This window comes from Lathyrus oleraceus, chromosome 5 (assembly GCF_024323335.1).
Source record: "Lathyrus oleraceus cultivar Zhongwan6 chromosome 5, CAAS_Psat_ZW6_1.0, whole genome shotgun sequence".
NCBI classification, from domain to species: Eukaryota; Viridiplantae; Streptophyta; class Magnoliopsida; order Fabales; family Fabaceae; genus Lathyrus; species Lathyrus oleraceus.
Genome location: NC_066583.1, coordinates 613,062,662 through 613,084,557, shown reverse-complemented (window position 1 = coordinate 613,084,557; position 21,896 = coordinate 613,062,662). Strand labels below are relative to the sequence as shown.

Below are 21,896 nucleotides of genomic sequence, written 5' to 3'. Positions count from 1 at the left end.
GCGCTTTGTTTAATGTCGCAAGCTCGACATAAAAACTATCAATTATAATCTATAAATTCTGGAGGCATTTCGTCTAAGTGCAAGACTTGCGAATCTTCATTGTTTTCTGCATAGTGATAATGTTTTAGACGTTGCCCGTTTACGGTAAATGGTTCCATAGATTTGCCTTTAATTTCTACCGCTCCACTGGGAAAGACATTGGTGATATGAAAAGGACCTGACCATCTAGATCGTAGTTTTCCCGGGAATAACTTTAGCCTAGAGTTAAATAAAAGGATTGTATCGCCTTGTTTGAAGATTTTCCTTGATATGCGCTTGTCATGCCATTGTTTTGTTCTTTCTTTGTAGATTCTGGCATTTTCGTAAGCGTCTCTTCTGAGTTCCTCTAATTCGCTTATATCAAGGATTCTCTTTTCGCCGGCGGCCTTATAGTTTAAATTTAGATTTTTAATAGCCCAATAGGCTTTATGTTCTAATTCTACCGGGAGGTGGCAGGATTTTCCATAAATGAGCTTAAATGGGGTTGTCCCTATGGGAGTTTTGTAAGCAGTTCGATAAGCCCATAAAGCTTCTGGTAATTTCAATGACCAGTCTTTCCTTGAGGTGGCGACTGTTTTTTCTAATATCTGTTTGATTTCTCTGTTAGACACTTCCACTTGCCCACTGGTTTGAAGGTGGTAAGGTGTCGCTACTCTATGCCTTACGCCATACTTAAACAGTAGTTTTTCGAGTACCTTGGATATGAAATGCGATCCACCATCACTGACTACTATTCTTGGGACACCAAATCTTGGAAATATTATATTCTTAAAGAGTCTAGTTACTACTCGTGTGTCGTTTGTTGGAGAAGCTATAACTTCAATCCATTTTGATACGTAGTCAACTGCCACGAGTATGTATTTGTTACCGAAAGAGGATGGAAAAGGTCCCATGAAGTCTATCCCCCACACGTCGAAAATCTCCACTTCCAAAACGCCCTTTTGTGACATCTCGTCACGTCTAGATATGTTTCCTGTGCGTTGACATCTATCACATTTCTTAATAGCCGCATGCACATCCTTCCATATATTTGGCCAATAAAACCGGCTTGTAGGATTTTAGAGCAGGTTTTGGATGTACTTGCATGTCCACCATAAGGAGCGGAGTGACAGTGTTGGATGATATTTTCTACCTCTTCTTCGGGTATACACCGACGGAAAATATCATCGGGGCCTCTTTTAAAGAGTAAGGGGTCATCCCAGTAATAGTGTTTTATGTCATAGAAGAATCGTTTCTTCTGCTGGTAGGATAAAGTAGGTGGAACTATTCCGGCAGCTAAATCATTGACGAGATCAGCGTACCATGGTGTAACAGATATGGCTAAGGTGGTTTCTACCTGTTTATCAACGTTATTTTCTCCCAAAGTAGCTATAAGTTTATCGTACGAGAAATCATCGTTAATTGGTGTTCTTTCCGGTTCAAGGTTCTCAAGTCTAGAGAGGTGATCTGCTACTACGTTTTCAGTTCCTTTCTTGTCTTTGATTTCCAAATTGAACTCTTGTAGCAACAGGATCCACCTTAGGAGTCTAGGTTTAGCATCTTTTTTTGTTAAGAGGTATTTGATAGCAGCGTGGTCAGTGTAAATGATTATTTTGGCTCCGACCAAGTAAGAACGAAATTTATCTAGCGCAAATACTACTGCTAGAAGTTCTTTCTCGGTCGTGGCGTAATTCATTTGTGCTTCATCTAGAGTTCTACTTGCGTAATATATAACGTGAAGCTTTTTATCCTTTCGTTGTCCTAAAACAACACCTACAGCGTAATCACTAGTATCACACATTATTTCGAATGGTTCATTCCAATCTGGTGTCTGCATTATGGGTGCGGAGATCAATGCTTGTTTAAGCGTTTGAAATGCTTCTAAACATTTATTGTCGAATATGAATTCAGCATCCTTCATCAATAGCCCGGTTAAAGGTTTAGTTATTTTAGAGAAGTCTTTAATGAATCGTCGGTAAAAACCGGCATGTCCTAAGAAGCTTCGTATTTCTCTCACAGTTTTCGGAGGTTGAAGGTTTTCGATTACCTCTATTTTGGCTTTGTCTACTTCAATTCCTCTATTTGATATAATGTGTCCTAAAACAATTCCTTCTTGTACCATAAAGTGGCATTTTTCCCAATTAAGTACTAGGTTTACTTTTACACATCGCTCTAGAACTCTTTCTAGGTTTTCAAGACATTCTTCAAAGCTTTGTCCGCAAACGGAAAAGTCATCCATAAATACTTCCATGATGTTTTCGAGAAAATCGGCGAATATTGCCATCATGCACCTTTGGAAGGTTGCAGGAGCATTACACAAGCCAAACGGCATTCGTCTATAAGCGAAGGTACCAAAAGGACACGCGAACGTTGTCTTTTCTTGGTCATCAGGATGAATTGGTATTTGAAAGAAGCCTGAGTAACCGTCTAGATAGCCGAAATGAGAATGTTTTGCTAATCGTTCTAACATCTGGTCAATGAATGGTAAAGGGAAATGATCTTTTCGGGTTGCTTTGTTTAGTTTCCTATAGTCAATGCACATTCTCCATCCCGATTCGATTCGTTTGGTTATAGTTTCTCCTTTTTCATTTTCAATAACTGTTATACCTCCTTTCTTCGGTACTACGTATACAGGACTAACCCATTTGCTATCAGATATAGGATATATGATACCTGCCTCTATTAACTTGGTTATTTCCTTCTTCACTACCTCACTCAGGATCGGGTTTAGTCTCCTCTGGTGTTCCCTAGAAGTTTTACAGTCTTCTTCTAGCATGATGCGGTGCATACAAATAGAAGGACTTATCCCTTTAAGATCGGTGATGTTGTATCCTAGTGCGGTTGGATATTTTCTTAAGATATGCAGGAGTTTTTCTGTTTCGAGTTTTCCTAGGTCTGCATTAACTATCACTGGTCGTTCAAGTTCTAAGTCTAGGAATTCATATCTCAGATTTTTGGGAAGTGTTTTCAGGTCTAGGGTTGGTTTCTTAAGGCATTGCGTAGGGTCCGGTGTTATTGCTAAACATTGGTTAAGTTTGTCTTCTGCAAGATAGTCAGATGATTTGTCTTTTTCTAACTCTGTTTCTTTTATGCATTCATCGATGATATCCATGAAGTAACATGTATCTTCTATTGCAGGTGCTTTCAAAAATTGGGAAAGAATGAACTCAATTTTCTCTTCTCCTACTTCGAAAGTGAGTCGTCCTCGTTTTACGTCTATGATCGCACCGGCAGTTGCTAAGAACGGTCTTCCCAGTATAATGGGTGTAACTTCATCTTCTCTAATGTCCATAATTATAAAATCAGTTGGAATGTAGAATTGACCTATGCGCACGGGAACGTTTTCAAGAATTCCTACAGGATATCTAACGGAACGATCTGCTAGTTGCACAGACATTTTAGTTGGTCTTAATTCTCCCATTTCCAGTTTCTTGCATATGGATAAAGGCATAACACTAATACCGGCTCCTAAATCGCATAAGGCTTTGTCGATGACAAATTTTCCTATGTGACAGGGTATAGAGAAACTACCCGGGTCTTTGAGTTTAGGAGGCATATTCTAGATTATAGCGCTACATTCAGCAGTGAGTGTAACGGTTTCGCTATCTTCAAGTTTCCTTTTATTAGAAAGAATTTCTTTTAAGAACTTGGCATATGAGGGCATCTGCGTAATAGCTTCTGTAAACGGAATTGTGACGTTTAATTGTTTCAGTAGGTCAACAAATTTTTTAAATTGGCCCGCATCTTTGGTTTTAATAAGCCTTTGAGGGTAAGGGATAGGTGGTTTATAAGGTGGTGGAGGTACATAAGGTTCCTTCTTTTCTACGGTTTCCTTATTACTCTCTTCCTTTTCCTTAGTTTTATTTTCTTCCTCAGTTGACTTTTTAGAGTTTTGGTTTTCTATCCTTGGGTCAGATGGTCCTTCCACTTCCGTTCCACTTCTTAGTATGATTGCATGAGCGTGGCTTCTCGGGTTAGGTTGGGGCTGTCCAGGAAATGTACCAGTTGGGGCAGCAGTAGGCGCTTGTTGTTGAGCTACTTGTGATATTTGCGTTTCCAGCATTTTGTTATGGGTAGCCAGGGCATCTACTTTACTTGCTAGTTGTTTAATTTGTTCGCCAGTGTGTACATTCTGGTTTAAGAAATCTTTATTGGTTTGCTGTTGAGAAGCTATAAAGTTTTCCATCATGATTTCCAAGTTGGATTTCCTAGGGGCGTTATTGTTAGGTGTAGATGGGATCGGCTTTTGATATCCCGGAGGTATAGCTGGGGCTTGATTCGGAGATTGTCCAGGTGCGTATAAAGCATTATTACTCTTATATGAAAAATTTGGATGATTCTTCCAATTTGAGGTATAGGTATGCGAGTAGGGGCTTCCTTGAGCATAGTTTACTTGCTCCGCTTGGATTCCTGTTAGGAGTTAACAATCTGCAGGAGTGTGACCTTGGATTCCACAGACTTCGCAATTCTGAGTTAGGGCAACCGCGGTGGCTGGAGGTGATACATTTAAACTTTCAATTTTCTGGACCAGAGCATCCACTTTTACGTTAACATGATCAAGGTTACTTATCTCGTACATGCCAGTTCTAGTTTGAGGTTTTTCTACCATTGTTCGTTCGCTTCCCCACTAATAGTGGTTTTGAGCCATGCTTTCGATAAGTTGGTAAGCATCAGCATAAGGTTTGTTCATTAGTGCACCACCTGCGGCGGCGTCTATTGTTAACCTCGTGTTGTACAAGAGACCATTATAGAAGGTATGAATTACTAACCAGTCCTCTAAACCATGGTGTGGACAAAGTCTCATCATGTCTTTGTATCTTTCCCATGCTTCAAAAAGAGACTCGTTATCTTTCTGTTTAAATCCATTTATCTGGGCTCTTAACATAGCTGTTTTGCTCGGCGGAAAATATCGGGTAAGAAAGACTTTCTTTAACTCGTTCCATGTGGTGACTGAGTTGGAAGGAAGAGACTGGAGCCATCTTCTAGCGTTATCTCTTAACGAGAAAGGAAAAAGACGAAGTCGAATTGCCTCTGAAGTGACACCGTTAGCTTTAACAGTATCAACGTATTGGACAAATACGGATAAATGAAAGTTTGGATCCTCGGTAGGATTTCCAGAGAATTGGTTCTGTTGTACTGCCTGCAACAGTGAAGGCTTAAGTTCGAAGTTGTTTGCTTCGATTACGGGTGGAGCAATGCTCGAATGCGGCTCATCTTGCGATGGAGCGGCGTAATCTCGAAGAGCACAAGCTGGTTCTGCCATCTCGGGTATCGGCGAAGGAAGAAGATTTTTGAGATCAGGAAGTTCGACAAGAGGGAGATTGTTCGCAGCACGGTATTCCCGAATTCGTCGTAAGACTCGGAGATATAGTTCGATATCGTTGATTCGTAAGTAGAACGGCTCGCCTTGTGAGCGAGTATGTGGCATATAAATCAACGAAAGAAAGAAAAGAAAAGAAAAAATAAGCCTTAGTCTCTACAGCGTAACAGAAGAGTTACGATATCGACTAAATAAAAGTCCCCGGCAACGGCGCCAAAAACTTGATCGCGACTTTATGAGTCGAATTTGGGGTACAAACTGCAAGTGCACAGTTCTATCGCGTAGTTTTAAAAGATATCGATCCCACAGGGACTTATGAATTGATATATCGTTATCTAAGGTTACTTCGTAAAGCTAAGGCGGATGAAACTTTGATTGTTCGGGGGAATAGTAAAAACTAAAATAAGATCTAAATTAAATATTAATTAAGCGGATATCGGTATGTAGTTCGTCGTAACTAGGGAATCAATTCTTCGTTGGTTTCTTGGTTTTAAAACAAATCCTTTCAGTAGACACTATTGATTAAAAGTCTTATCTCAAACTCTCGCTCTGTTGAATAAACTATGATTTTATATTAACGTAGCTGTCACTTATTAGTTAAGTCCAAAATCACTTTTTGAAAACAATAGAATCCGTAGAAACTCTTTTTAAGAAAACACTAAACGTTTAAACATCCTTGTCTCAAACTCTCGCTCTGTTGACTTAGATTATATAATTAAATTCAAATGCTTAACTCTCGTCCTCACATTCAACCTTTAAAAATACTTTTTGAAAAAGATTAGCATTTAATTAACTCTAAAAATTGATTTCGCCCTGATCTAGAATTAATGTCCAATTTACACTGTCCAGTTAAAAACTCAAACTCTCGTTCTATTGATTTTAACTTCGTTATGTCTTTTACTTTCGTACAAAACCTTGTTATTAAACCTGTAAATTGAGACCGTAAAAAGAGTGGTTTTATTTTTAAATGTAATTAAACCAACTTAGTTTTGATTCCTTCATTCCGCTTACTCTACATACCGATACCTAAATAAATTAGCCAGACATGCTTAACAGATCTAAATAATCAGCATGCATAAATAATTCCATCTCAGACAAATAATATAAATAAACAGTAAAGCAGAGCATATATAAATTCAAGCAATAATTAAAGAACCTAAATAATTTATAGCAATCTTGAACACTCCACCACAGACCGGTTGAATTTGTTCTTGAATTCTTCAATCGCACAGGAAAATAAAAGTGAAGGAATAAAAATCTAGGGTGTAACGTAAGGTTAGATCTAGTAAAAGATACACAATAGTTTCCGGTGTAGAAACTATTGTGCGAAAAATTAATTAAGTGCTGAAAGATTAACTGGAAAAGAAAGTAAAAATAAGAATTGCAATTAAAAGCAAAAACAGTAAAGGAAAAGTAATGGTATGCTTGCACGGCTGGAAGAAGAAAATTGAACGAAGCGGAGTCTCCCGCAGGGTTTGCCAAAAGCTACTATTTATATTGGTCACTTGTTGTAACTGTTTCCAAAGGTCTTCCGTGTAAAGAGTCTTCACGTTGCAAATGGTCAAGCGTAACAATAGGCCTCAACGTCTTTGTTGCGCTTCTGAAGCCAAAAATATAGGGGAATGGTGTGACGTCCGTCACACCATGTGTTACGCTCGTAACACAAGTAGGTAGGGCGTGACGCTCGTCACAGCTTGTGTGACGCTCGTCACGGGCGCAGCGCCTTGCTTTTGGGCTGGGCTTTGGCTTGGTGGAATTTGCTTCTTTTCATTTCTTTTTGCACCTCCTTTTCTTCCTTTTTCACTTGTGCTTCAAATAAGCTACCTGAGATAAATAGAAAGGAAATACCGAGTAATATCGAATAAAATGAAGTAAATTGAAGTAAATAATACTATAATTTAATTAAATCGAGTCCTAGAATGTGATATTATTTCATGTTATCAAAAAGTATCGCGATTGTGATACTATGTGTTGTGGTCGCGATGGTACAAATTTATGACGCTTTTTTGGCATCTTTAAATAGAAAAATATGTTACTTTTTTAAGGGTTCTGATTTCGATGAGAGAAAGTGACACCAATGTATTTTCGAGCACAAATTTAGAGAGCCTTGGAGGCATTGAAGACATATTTCATTGATTTCATGTACTCTTCGTATCAACTCATGGTATTTCATTATTTAACTATGAGTAGCTAGATTTCTCTTGATTAGGTCTTAGAAGAAGAACTTGATTTTACTTTGTTGGATCATATGATTATTTAATGTTATTTGGATGTTTTCATTATATAATTTATATTCAATTGCTTTTGTTCTTAATGTTCTATGTGTGTTGACGAGCGCGCAGAGTGAAATTAGATTAATAGGTATTACTGATTGTAAGTCTATCGATCGGAAATAGAGCAATTGTTCAACTTAGTAATTAACTAGAAATAGGTAGCTCTAAGTTGTGGCTAGAGAATTAACACATGCAGATCACATAATTTTACTTCGAATTCATCTAAGGAACTAGAGAGTTGTTGTTTGAATTAGTGAGTTGTACACAAAATCATTTGGTACACTGGTATTGTTTATTCGTCGTAAAATTATAAGTCCATTCAATTCAAAAAACGCATAATCATGAGCAGAGAAAAATTAAGGGATTCATATAAGATCTAATCGCTTTTGCATTACGTATCTTTTATCAAATTCTATTTGTGGAATTACTTTTCGCAAACCAACTTGAAAACCCCTCTATATTTACTTTTAATCGCATAATTACAATCTTGTTAATCTACAATTTTTGTAGAGACTATCTTTATTTTATTACTTTGACTGTATTAGTGGACTTGTTAAGAAAAATCATCAATAGACGCGTGTTTATTTAAAATATAATAATTTTTTTAAACCACAAGGAGAATTTGCGGCAAATTTACCGAGATAACCCACATTTTCGAAGAAATTCCCAAAATAACCCAGTTTTCAAAAAAATTCCCAATATACCTCACTTTTAGAGGGAGGCGCCAATTGGATTGGTGCCCCCTCTTAAAAATTGCAAGGAGGCGCCAATTGGATTGGCTAGGGCACCTGCCCTAGCCAATCCAATTGGCGCCTATGTGTAATTTTTAAGAGGGGGCGCCAATCCAATTGGCTCCTCCCTTAAAAAGCCTCAAATGAAAAAACTTCCAACATGAAAGTTGTAGATATTTTCAAGACAATGAATTTGGATATAAATTTTGCATCATTTGGATTTTTTATGAGAGAGTTATGGGCAGTTGAAATTGGACTTCTGAGTTTTTTAACTGTTATCTGACGGATAATGTTTTGTATTATTGCATGTGTTTCTTTTAGGAATATGAATTTTTGTCCAACATAACATTTGAACTAGACATCTTAAATTTTCCAATGCACTTGGTCCCACCTCAAAATAATTAAAAATGAGTGAGTTAGGTCTTTGCGAACTTGACCCAAAATTAGGGTTTCTGTCAAAACAAGTGTATGTGAATTTTGCCAAAAGGGACCAACTTCAAGCCCTTTCGTTTGAATGATAAAAGCCTCAAATGACAAAACCTTCAATATAAAAGTTGTAGATCTTTTCAAGATAATGAATTTGGACTAAAGTTTTGCATCATTTGCAATTTTTATGAGAAAGGTATGGGCACCTGAACTTGGACTCTTTGACATTTTATGTGTTATCTAACCTATAATGTTTTGTATTATTGCATGTGTTTGTGTTAGAGTTATGAATTTTTGTCCAACATAACAAGTGAAGTAGACACCTTAAATTTTCCAATGCACTTGGTCCCACCTTAAAATAATTAAAAATGAGTGAGGTAGGTCCTTGCGAAGTTGACCCAAAATTAGGGTTTCTGTTAAAATATGTGTATGTGAATTTTGCCAAAAGGGACCAAATTCAAGCCCTTCAACATAACAATAACAAGTCCTTGAATTAGGGTTTCTGACCTATAAATTTTTGTATTATGATATGTGTTTATTTTAGAATTATGAAAGAAACCTAATGTTTGGAGTTTACACAAAGATAAATTTGACATAATACGAATTGATATTAATAAAATTTGGATTTTACACAAAGAATCCTAATGGTGATGACCGGGATCACCTAACCGACCTCCGGTCCCACATCCCCTAGCTACCCTAACCCTTGGCCCTAACCCACGTTGACGATTCTGCACCGGTGTTTGTTCATCTGATGGTCCAGGAGCGTCATTACCTCCTACAGGAGAAGATCCGTTGAGGTATTCAGCCAACTCAGCATAGTCTTCAGTATTCAATGATGGTGTACCGGCGTAGCTGAGCTCATGACCCATGCCAGAGAAGTTGGGGTGTGGTTGACTCATGGATAGGCGACCGGGACGGTTGAAGGGGGACATGGGTGACAATGATGGGTCTAGGAAAGGTTGGAAAGGTTGTTGGGGTGTTTGGAAGAGATATGGTTGTGGGATGTTTTGGTATTGTGATGTTTGGGGTTCTTGGCTACGGTAGGTGATGGGGCGGTTAGTGTTTTGGGTAAGGCGACTTTGGTAGGGTGATGGTGTGGGTGCGAAGCGATGTTCGGTCGAAGGTTGATGGTCCATTTGTTGGTGGTGGCATGGGGGATGTTCTTGGTTTTGGGGTTGGGTGAATGGCATGTTTTGGTTGTATGTTTGTGTGTTTGTGGAACGGAAAGTTTGTCGGATAGGTGGTTGTGAGTAACCGGGCTGAGAATGTTGTTGGGGGTTAGATGTTGATCCTTCTTGTGTGTAACTTGTCTGGCGTGGGTCGTAGAGGTACATATCATCGGCGATGAATTGAAATCCAACTGATCTATACCAAGCCATATAAGTACGACTTGGTTTTACCTCATTTGGCATGACTGCGTCAGTTAAGACATGGTCATGACGGTGCTTCCACTTGCGACACTCTGATCTTGCGAAGGTTTGCCAAGGGTTGTAGTTCCATTGGTCGTTCACTTTACGCATATGCCATTCTCCTAGGCTAGCTGGGGGATCTGGGATATTCTGGACCATACCAAACTGCAGCTTCACACGGTCGGTGTTGTGCAGCTCCACTGTTGTGAACCGTATTATCGGTGTGCATGTTGTCCATACGGCTGCGTCTTCAGGGTTGATCTGATGCTCATGATCCATATTAAGGTATGAACGTCAAATGAACTGAAATGTTAAAGACGATAGGATTTAAATGAATGTAGAAAAAGTCAACATAATATGAAGAAATAATGAAATTATTTTGCTTACGTCTGCCGGTCGAAGGTGATCCAACAGGTTGCGATATTGAGTAATACAGTGTCTCGGACATCTGCTGTAATTCATACCGCGTGCCGACCATCTACACCAAAAAGTTAAAATAAATTAGTTATGGGTAATAAACTGTAAGGAAGGAAGTAAAGATATAGCAATTTAAACAACTTACTTTTTTGCATATGGAAAAGTGAAGGGGTTGCTATTGACCGGTGCTAGAGACGGTAGTCTTGACCATCCCCATGCTTGTAGCAAAACAGCACATCCAGAAAATGTAGAAGTATCTTTGTAGGAGTTTTTGCACAAAGAACTATAGAGATAGGCTAGACATGCGGATCCCCAACTATAACTACCTATTCTATCTATATGTCTAAGTAAAGGTAAGTACATAATATGCATGCTAGAACGACTACCTTCGGGAAATAAAAAGGATCCTAGTAACAACATAATGTAACACCTAGTTTTGATGATTCGAGCATCTTCGGTAGAATGCTCATCTAAATAAAAACTATTATAATATGACTTTAGGCGTGAAAGTAGTATACCTTGTCCCCTAGCATTATCATCTAATAAATCAGTGTTTAAAAGCTCCATGCAAATTGAATTTGCATAGTTGGTCTTACCATTAACAGCTTTGCCTTCAATTCGTAGTCCTAAAAGCATGTAGACGTCTTCTAACGTCACGGTACACTCACCGGTTGGAAACCAAAATGTGTGTGTCTCTGGCCTCCATCTTTCGCATAAGGCTAGAATGAACTTGTTATCTATAGACCAAGACATAATTTTGCTAAGGTGACCAAAACCGGCGAGTTCAACATAAGGTTGAATCATCGGGTCCATTGGGACAAATTCGTGGACTCGAGTTCGAAACCTTGAGACCTCCTATAATAGAAATAATGTAACACTTGACTAAGTCGGTATTTAAAAATAAAATGGGGTTGGTGGAGATGAAACATAAAAAAGAAGTATAAGAAAAAACTTACGTATGTCGCGATGTTTGCAACTGTTCCTCTGTGTGCTTCGCCCATTGTGAGTAAAGACATATTGTTGGGGAGTTGGTGTAGATGAAAATGGTAGATTTTGTTGAAGATGAAAATGGAAGATTTTGTTGAAGATGAAATTGTAAAAGAAGTAATGTAGATGAAGTAGTGAGAAATGTAGATGAAGTAGTGAGAATGTTGGTGTGGAAGAATTGTTGAAGGAGTGGATCAATTTATAGGCAAATGGAGGAGTGCATGAAAAATTGTGTTTGCATGGTGTCTCCACCTCATTTGGCGACCATGTGCAATATTAAAGTGGAGGCGTCATTCAAATTGGCGACACCATAGGGTACATGCATGCAAGGCTAGTTCTGAATGCTTGGTTTCGAGGACTGACTACATGGGGGCGCCATTCAAATTGGCGACCATGTACAAGCCTTAAAGGTAGGCGCCAAACCAATTGGCGCCACCTTCTGCATGTCTGACAAGTGGCATTGTTGTCTCTTGCATGCTGAACAAATCACTTATGGATGGCTTACATGATTGACACATCATCTCTGACCATCTTAGGTGTCCGACACATGTCTGTCTTGTCTCCTGCATGCTGATGACTAGCTTCTTGATGGCTTGCATGATTGACACATCATCTCTGACCATCTTAGGTGTCCGACACGTGTCTGTCTTGTCTCTTGCATGCTGATGACTAGCTTCTTGATAGCTTGCCTGGTTGACACATCATCTCTGACCATCTTAGGTGTCTGACATGTGTCTGTCTTGTCTCCTGCATGCTGATGACTAGCTTCTTGATAGCTTGCCTGGTTGACACATCAACTCACACTGTCTTGCAGGATTTACACGTCATCTCAGACACGTGGCTCTCTAGTATCCTGCATGCTGAATACTCACTTCTGTCTTGCATGACAGACACATCAACTCTTGACTAGCTAGCATGCTTGACACATCAACTCACACTGTCTTGCATGACAGACACATCAACTCTTGACTAGCTAGCATGCTTGACACATCAACTCACACTGTATTGCATGACAGACACCTCATCTCAGAAATTACTTGCATGCTTGACACGGTATCTCAGACTAGCTTCAATGTGAGACACTGATACCATCTATTTAAGTGTCTTACTATCACATTCATCTGCACTTGCAAAATACTTTTCATCTCCAAAATACTTTTCATCTTCACTCACATTCATCTTCACTCACATTAATACTTATCATCTGCAAAATATTTTTCATCTTCACTCACATTCATCTGCACTTGCAAAATAGTTTTCATCTCCAAAATGTCATCTTCATCATTATACAGTATCAACGTTCACTGCAACGGTGAAACTTTTGAATCTGAGCTTCATGGTTTTTGTTTTAGAAACACTGATACCATTAGAGTCACAATGAAGAGAAATGCAACCTTTTTGCATTTCAAAAAAAGAATACAATCCTTTATAGCATCAGGTATTGTGTCAAAGATGACATATCAGAATCCTATATTTTTTGAGAATGGTCAATGCAAGTTTTTCCCCCTAAAGATACGAGACGATGAAGATGTTGAAAGCATGTTTCTTAGTCATGAACATTCAGGCATGGATTGTATCGAGTTGTACATTACTCTACAACCATGTATACCGTCTCAACAGTCTTAACTAACAGATCAGGATCCAGCTGGTGGAGATGCTGCAGATGATGCACAATGGTCAGATGAACTCAACCCAGAAGCAGAAGTAGAGGTCGATGTTATTGATGAAGAAGAAGAGGAGACTGAGATACAGGTTGATCACATCCTGAATAACGACGATGAAGATGAGGCTCAACCACCACCAATACCTCCTACTCATGCCTATATTCCTCCTCAACATATGACAAATATGGATCTTCAAGACGATGAAATGTCCGACAGTGTCTTCTATAATCCGTATCCGAGACCAGTAGGCGAATTAAAGGTTGGAGACATGTTTCGTACCAAAGAGGAATGTGTCTTGGCAATCAAAAAATACCACATGAACAACTTTGCTGACTTTACGGTGAAACGCACTGATTCTAGAAGGTATGTTATCGAATGTCGTAACATGCTTTGTAAGTTTCGTTTGGCTGCATCTTACAAGAAGAAAAATGACTCTTGGGAGATCGCTTCAATAGACCCACCACACAGTTGCGTCGCAACAACCGTTCAACAAGATCACCGTAAACTAAGCACAGCTTTGATATGTCGAGACATTCTGCCATTGGTAAATAAAGACCCATCAGTGAAGGTGAGTATAATTATATCCCATATCCGAACAACATATAATTATACTCCATCTTACAAGAAAGCATGGATTGCGAGGACAAAGGCTGTTGAGCAGGTTTTCGGCAACTGGGAGGACTCATTCAAGGAATTACCACGGTTTTTATGGGCACTAAAAACTTATGTCCCAGGAACTGTGGCAATTCTGGAGACAGTGCCAGCAATGATGCCAGACGGAACCTGTGTAACACCCCGATAATAATATGGTAATTATTTAAATTAAGTTAATAATATATTTATTAATTTAATTAGATAATTGGATTATTATTATTATTATTTTGGAATTATTGAATTATTATTATTATTGGGATAATAATAATTATTGGAAAATATATAAGTTGGAAATAAGAGAAAAGTCTCATTTTGAAAAAGAAAAGGTTTTCACGTGAAACTCAGAGAAGCGGCTGAAAGAGGCAGAGCAAGAGGAAGAGCTAGAGAGCAAGGGTTTGAGAACGGAAAAGCTTGAAAGCTCAAAGTTGCCGGATTAACTCAGGTAAGGGGGGTTTATCGTCGTTTAATGGGTATTATGGGTTAGCATGTAATGGGTAGTGATAAACCGTTGAATTGACCCTAATTGGGATTAGGAATGCTGAAAATTGTGATGAATAAGTTGTGTTAAATCTGAAATTTAATCGGTAATCGGATGGGTAGTGATTTCCCGAACGTATAGCTTTTCACGGAATTGGAATCGGAGGTCCGGAAGTCCTCCAACGGCGGAAAATGCGGAAATTCTGCATTCTGCCTTGTGTTAGCGCAGGAACAGCTTTCTGTCTTGCGTTAACCGGTTAACCCAGGGTGTTAACCGGTTAACACTGTTTTGAATTGTGTAAATTTGCTGTTTTGTCTGCGTTAACCGGTTAACCCAGGGTGTTAACCGGTTAACACTGTTGTGTTTCTGAGAATCTGCTGTTCTGTTTGCGTTAACCGGTTAACCCAGGGCGTTAACCGGTTAACACTGTTGTGAATTGCCAGGAAGCGTGTTCTGCCTGCGTTAACCGGTTAACCCAGGGCGTTAACCGGTTAACACTGTTGCAAAGTGGAAAAATTGTTATTTAAAATGTTGTGTGCCAAATTGATGGTTGCCTATATTGGTGTACGATGTAATAGGGATTATTTCCCGTTGTCTTGAGCAGTAAGGGTATTAGTAGAGTGTGCTAATACTGTGATTAATTATTTGACATGATATGATGTTTTGATACATGTGTTGATGATGTCTGATGGTATGCATAATGCTGTGAATGTATATATTATGCATGTATTTGTGAATGGACTATTGTATGGCTTAGAGTGTGAGCATATGTCCATTGTGGATTGTCGTTGATGTTGCATTGCTAGATGATTAGCGTGCATAGCATAGCCCTTGGGGTTGTAGCTAATTCCCATAGTGAGGAATTAGTGAGTGAATCATTGTGGAGTTGTTGTTGATGTTTGCATGCTAGGTGATTAGTGTGCATAGCATAGCCTTTGGGGCTGTAGCTAATTCCCATAGTGAGTAATTAGTGAGTGAGTCACTAGGTCTCAAATGAGTGGGACTAGTGAGCTTAGTAGCCGTATCTGGATTGATCGGTGAGCTTGAACTATATGTTCAAGAATAGTCGGTACCGCATGTGTGGAGTCTCATTGCATAACGTATGTATGGCGTATAATATGAATGGATGTATTCCAATATTATACGTGTGGTTGTGTTGACATTGAGTATGAGTATGATTGAGTTGATGTTGCCGTTGCTGAATGTGTAATCTGATTTGGGTGATGAAATGTGTTATTTACTTAACATGACATGATAATTTATAATGCTTATTATATCGATTGAGGAACTCACCCTTACAACTATTTTTCAGGTAACGAGCAATGAGTTGAGTAGAAGCTAATGCTTGGAGTCTAGTGTAGTCTCCTTAGTGGGTCGTGCTCTGATAGATGTAACATCGGGATGGGATGTTTTAACTTGTTTTAAATGTTTTATTGTTGGTTATGAACCATTTTACATGCAATGTTTTACATGATTGATGAGATTTCTATCCGCTGCGTTTTATGCAAATGCTTATGTTTTGAATCAATAAAGAGCATGACCGTTATATTGGTGAATGGTGTACAGTGTTTGTGTGTGACACCCTTAACTGCATAATTACTCTAAGTTTTATATGTTGTTTTAATTAAATATTGGGGTATTTTAGAAGGGTGTTACATTAGTGGTATCAGAGCATAGTCGGTCGAGTCGAGTCGTAATTATTCTGTTTCCCCTGTACGGGATAGGTGTTGTGTAACCCTATCAGTACTTATTGTTTAGCTCGTTGGGTTTTCAGAATAGAGATGGCTGGAAGAGGTAGAGACGATGCTGCGATTGCTGAGGCTCTGGGTATGCTAGCTGGAGTACTTGGAGGGAATCCGAATGTGGTGGGAATGGGAGCTGCTCGTCAACTGAGTGAGTTCCAGAAGAACAATCCTCCAATGTTCAAAGGAGCATACGATCCAGATGGCGCTCAGAAGTGGTTGAAGGAGATCGAGAGAATCTTCCGAGTGACTGAGTGTTCCGATAACCAGAAGGTCAGGTTCGGTACGCATATGCTGTCAGAAGAAGCTGATGATTGGTGGGTTGCTACCCGCACTGAGTTGGAAACTGCTGGGAATGCTGAAATCACTTGGGTTGTGTTCAGAGAGAGATTCATGAGGAAGTACTTTCCAGAAGATGTCAGAGGAAAGAAAGAGATAGAGTTCTTAGAGTTGAAGCAGGGTAACAAGTCTGTTACGGAGTATGCTGCTAAGTTCACAGAGCTGTCGAAATATTACACTCCCTATAATGAGGCTGCTGGAGAATTTTCGAAATGTGTGAAGTTTGAGAACGGGTTACGTCCCGAGATCAAGCAGGCTATTGGATACCAACGGATCAGAGTGTTTTCTGACTTGGTTGATTGTTGCAGGATTTTTGAACAGGATTCCAAAGCCAGAGCAGAGAGCTATCAGCAAAGGGTTGATAGAAAAGGCAAGAATCAGAATGATCGTGGAAAACCGTATGCAGCTGGCAAAGGTTTTCAGAGACAGAGTGGGATGAAGAGACCTAGTGGGGGAGACTCTAGTGCCCCTGCTAAGTGTTATAGATGTGGTCGGGCTGGACATCGTGTCCATGAGTGTACCAGTGCTGAGATGAAGTGTTTCAAGTGTGGCAAAGGTGGTCATTTGGCTGCAGAGTGCCGGTTGAAGACTGTAACTTGTTTCAACTGTGGAGAGGTGGGTCATATCAGTCCACAGTGTCCTAAGCCGAAGAAGGAGAATCAGTCAGGAGGCAAGGTCTTTGCCTTATCGGGTTCTGAGACTTCTGCAGATGATCGTTTGATCAGAGGTACGTGTTATATAAATGGTTTTCCTCTTGTAGCTATTATTGACACCGGTGCTACTCATTCCTTTATATCTTTGGATTGTGCTGTGAAACTCAAGTTAGAGATATCTGAGATGTTGGGTAGTATGGTGATTGATACTCCTGCGAAGGGTTCAGTGACTACTACTTCAGTTTGTTTGAGTTGTCCTTTGAGTATTTTTGGTATTGGTAGAGACTTTGGGATAGACCTTGTGTGTCTTCCGTTAGTGCAGATTGATGTTATTCTGGGTATGAACTGGTTGGTGTGTAACCGAGTTTATATCAACTGTTTTGATAAGACTGTGATATTTCCTGAGGTTGAGGAAGGAAAGGATTTGTTTCTATCAGCGAGGCAGGTGAATGAGGAAGTAGCAAATGGGGCAGAGTTGTTTATGCTGTTAGCGACTTTGGAGGCTAAAGATAAACTGGTGATTTGTGATCTGGCTGTGGTGTGTGATTTCCCTGATGTGTTTCCGGGAGAAGTGAATGAATTGCCGCCAGAGCGTGAAGTTGAGTTCTCGATTGATTTGGTACCTGGTACTAGACCGATATCGATGGCTCCGTACCGTATGTCTGCTGTTGAGTTAACTGAATTGAAGAGTCAGTTGGAAGATCTGTTGGATAAGAAGTTTATTCGTCCGAGTGTGTCACCGTGGGGTGCACCAGTGTTATTGGTTAAGAAGAAAGAAGGTATTATGAGGTTGTGTGTGGACTACAGGCAACTGAACAAAGTGACGATCAAGAATCGGTATCCTTTACCGAGGATTGATGATCTGATGGACCAGTTGGTTGGTGCGAGTGTGTTCAGCAAGATAGATTTGAGATCTGGGTATCATCAGATACGTGTGAAAACTGAGGATATTCAGAAGACCGCTTTCAGAACGAGGTATGGACATTATGAGTATTCTGTAATGCCTTTTGGTGTGACTAATGCGCCTGGAGTATTTATGGAGTATATGAATAGGATTTTCCATCCGTACCTAGACAAGTTTGTGGTGGTGTTTATTGATGACATTTTGGTGTATTCGAAATCTGAAGAAGAGCATGCTGAGCATTTGAGAGTGGTTTTAGAAGTTCTACGAGAAAAGAAGTTATTTGCTAAACTGTCAAAGTGTGAATTTTGTTTAGAAGAGGTTAGTTTTCTTGGTCATGTGATTTCAAGAGGTGGTGTTGTTGTTGATCCTTCTAAGATAGAAGCGGTGTCTAAGTGGGAAGCTCCGAAGTCTGTTGCTGAGATTTGAAGTTTTCTTGGCTTGGCTGGTTATTATAGGAAGTTCATTGAGGGATTTTCTAAGTTGGCGTTACCGTTGACGATGTTGACTAGAAAGGGGCAAGCATTTGTTTGGGACTCAAAATGTGAAGAAGGTTTCCAAGAGTTAAAGAGAAGGTTGACTACTGCTCCTATTCTGATATTACCGAGTTCGTCGGAATCATTTGAGGTTTACTGTGATGCTTCATTGTTGGGTTTGGGTGGTGTGTTGATGCAGAGTAAGCAGGTTATAGCTTATGCTTCGAGACAACTGAGGGTTCATGAGAGGAACTATCCGACACATGATTTAGAGTTGGCAGCTGTGGTATTTGTTCTGAAATTATGGAGGCATTACTTGTATGGGTCAAGATTTGAGGTTTTCAGTGACCATAAAAGTTTAAAGTATTTGTTTGATCAGAAAGAGCTGAATATGAGACAGAGGAGATGGTTAGAATTTCTGAAGGATTATGACTTTGGTTTGAATTACCATCCGGGTAAAGCAAACGTAGTGGCTGATGCATTGAGTCGGAAATCATTGCATATGTCTATGTTAATGGTTAAGGAATTGGATTTAATTGAGCAGTTTAGAGACTTGAGTTTGGTGTGTGAGAGTACTCACAATAGTGTTAAATTGGGAATGTTGAAGTTAACGAGTGGTATTCTGGATGAGATCAGAAGGGTCAGAAATCCGATGTGCTTTTGGTTGATAAGTTGACTCTAGTGAATCAAGGTCAAGGTGGTGAATTCAGAGTTGATGAGAATGGCATTTTGAAATTTGGTAATCGGGTGTGTATTCCGGATGTTACCGAACTTAAGAAGAGTATTCTAGAAGAAGGACATCGTAGTGGCCTGAGTATTCATCCTGGAGCTACGAAGATGTATCATGATTTGAAAAAGTTATTTTGGTGGCCGGGAATGAAGAAAGAAATTGCGAGTTTTGTTTATTCCTGTTTGACTTGTCAGAAGTCAAAGATTGAGCATCAGAAGCCGTCTGGGCTAATGCAACCGTTGGCTATTCCAGAGTGGAAGTGGGATAGTATCAGTATGGATTTTGTTTCTGGTTTACCGAGGACAAGTAAGAATTTTGAAGCTATTTGGGTGATTGTTGACAGATTGACAAAGTCGGCTCATTTCATTCCGATCAGAATGGATTATCCGTTAGAGAGATTAGCCGAGTTGTATATTGAGAAGATTGTAAGTTTGCATGGTATTCCGTCTAGTATTGTTTCGGACAGAGATCCTAGATTTACATCGAAGTTCTGGGAAGGTTTGCAGAGGGCTTTGGGAACTAAGCTGAGATTAAGTTCTGCATATCATCCGCAGACTGATGGTCAGACTGAGAGGACGATTCAGTCACTGGAGGATCTTTTGAGGGCTTGTGTTCTGGAGAAGGGAGGTGCTTGGGATTGTTATTTACCTTTGATTGAGTTTACCTACAACAATAGTTTTCATTCGAGCATTGGTATGGCACCGTTTGAAGCTTTGTATGGTAGGAGATGTCGGACACCTTTATGTTGGTATGAGTCCGGTGAGAGTGTTGTGGTTGGACCGGAGATTGTTCAACAAACTACGGAAAAGATTAAGATGATTCAGGAGAAGATGAGAATTGCTCAGAGTCGTCAGAAGGGTTATCATGATAAGAGGAGGAAGTCACTTGAGTTCAAGAGGGAGATCATGTGTTTCTTCGTGTTACTCCGATAACTGGTGTTGGGCGAGCTTTGAAGTCGAAAAAGTTGACACCTCGATTTATTGGTCCTTATCAGATTTTGGAGAGGATAGGAGAGGTAGCCTATCGTATCGCTTTACCGCCGTCGCTTGCGAATTTGCATGAGGTTTTTCATGTGTCTCAGCTGAGGAGGTACATTCATGATCCGTCGCATGTAGTCCAAATAGATGATGTACAGGTGAGAGATAACCTGACTGTTGAAACATCACCTATGAGGATCGAGGATCGAGAGTTGAAGCAGTTGCGGGGTAAAGAGATTGCCTTGGTGAAGGTAGCTTGGGGAGGACCAGCAGGTGGCAATGTGACTTGGGAACTGGAGAGTAAGATGAAGGAGTCTTACCCAGAGTTGTTCGCTTGAGGTATGTTTTCGAGGACGAAAACTCTTTTAGTGGGGGAGAGTTGTAACACCCCGATAATAATATGGTAATTATTTAAATTAAGTTAATAATATATTTATTAATTTAATTAGATAATTGGATTATTATTATTATTATTTTGGAATTATTGAATTATTATTATTATTGGGATAATAATAATATTGGAAAATATATAAGTTGGAAATAAGAGAAAAGTCTCATTTTGAAAAGAAAAGTTTTCACGTGAAACTCAGAGAAGCGGTTGAAAGAGGCAGAGCAAGAGGAAGAGCTAGAGAGCAAGGGTTGGAGAACGGAAAAGCTTGAAAGCTCAAAGTTGCCGGATTAACTCAGGTAAGGGGGTTTATCGTCGTTTAATGGGTATTATGGGTTAGCATGTAATGGGTAGTGATAAACCGTTGAATTGACCCTAATTGGGATTAGGAATGCTGAAAATTGTGATGAATAAGTTGTGTTAAATCTGAAATTTAATCGGTAATCGGATGGGTAGTGATTTCCCGAACGTATAGCTTTTCACGGAATTGGAATCGGAGGTCCGGAAGTCCTCCAACGGCGGAAAATGCGGAAATTCTGCATTCTGCCTTGTGTTAGCGCAGGAACAGCTTTCTGTCTTGCGTTAACCGGTTAACCCAGGGTGTTAACCGGTTAACACTGTTTTGAATTGTGTAAATTTGCTGTTTTGTCTGCGTTAACCGGTTAACCCAGGGTGTTAACCGGTTAACACTGTTGTGTTTCTGAGAATCTGCTGTTCTGTTTGCGTTAACCGGTTAACCCAGGGCGTTAACCGGTTAACACTGTTGTGAATTGCCAGGAAGCGTGTTCTGCCTGCGTTAACCGGTTAACCCAGGGCGTTAACCGGTTAACACTGTTGCAAAGTGGAAAAATTGTTATTTAAAATGTTGTGTGCCAAATTGATGGTTGCCTATATTGGTGTACGATGTAATATGGATTATTTCCCGTTGTCTTGAGCAGTAAGGGTATTAGTAGAGTGTGCTAATACTGTGATTAATTATTTGACATGATATGATGTTTTGATACATGTGTTGATGATGTCTGATGGTATGCATAATGCTGTGAATGTATATATTATGCATGTATTTGTGAATGGACTATTGTATGGCTTAGAGTGTGAGCATATGTCCATTGTGGATTGTCGTTGATGTTGCATTGCTAGATGATTAGCGTGCATAGCATAGCCCTTGGGGTTGTAGCTAATTCCCATAGTGAGGAATTAGTGAGTGAATCATTGTGGAGTTGTTGTTGATGTTTGCATGCTAGGTGATTAGTGTGCATAGCATAGCCTTTGGGGCTGTAGCTAATTCCCATAGTGAGTAATTAGTGAGT

General features: G+C 39.6%; 1 protein-coding gene and 1 non-coding gene across 2 annotated transcripts; one reads left to right on the top strand and one right to left on the bottom strand.

Moving 5' to 3' along the window:
- The first annotated feature begins 4,796 nt into the window (after window positions 1-4,796).
- LOC127090191 (small nucleolar RNA R71) lies at window positions 4,797-4,903 on the top strand. The gene has a single exon (XR_007791719.1). It is a non-coding gene; the product is annotated as a small nucleolar RNA R71 (small nucleolar RNA).
- A 5,656-nt stretch (window positions 4,904-10,559) lies between these two features.
- Window positions 10,560-11,735, bottom strand: LOC127087049 (protein MAIN-LIKE 2-like). The gene is made up of 2 exons (XM_051027894.1): window positions 11,554-11,735; window positions 10,560-11,452 (listed from the first exon to the last, which is right to left on the bottom strand). Exons 1-2 carry the CDS (start codon window positions 11,611-11,613, stop codon window positions 10,739-10,741), a joined length of 774 nt encoding a protein of 257 aa, XP_050883851.1. The 5' UTR covers window positions 11,614-11,735; the 3' UTR covers window positions 10,560-10,738.
- Between the last annotated feature and the right edge of the window lie 10,161 nt (window positions 11,736-21,896).

Bases quoted from the DNA above. Each gene is read 5' to 3' on its own strand.
- LOC127087049 (XM_051027894.1), bottom strand. From the start codon at position 11,613: ATGTCTTTACTCACAATGGGCGAAGCACACAGAGGAACAGTTGCAAAC. The intron at 11,453-11,553 runs GTAAGTTTTTTC...TTTCTATTATAG, and splicing joins TTGCAAACATCGCGACATAC to GAGGTCTCAAGGTTTCGAAC.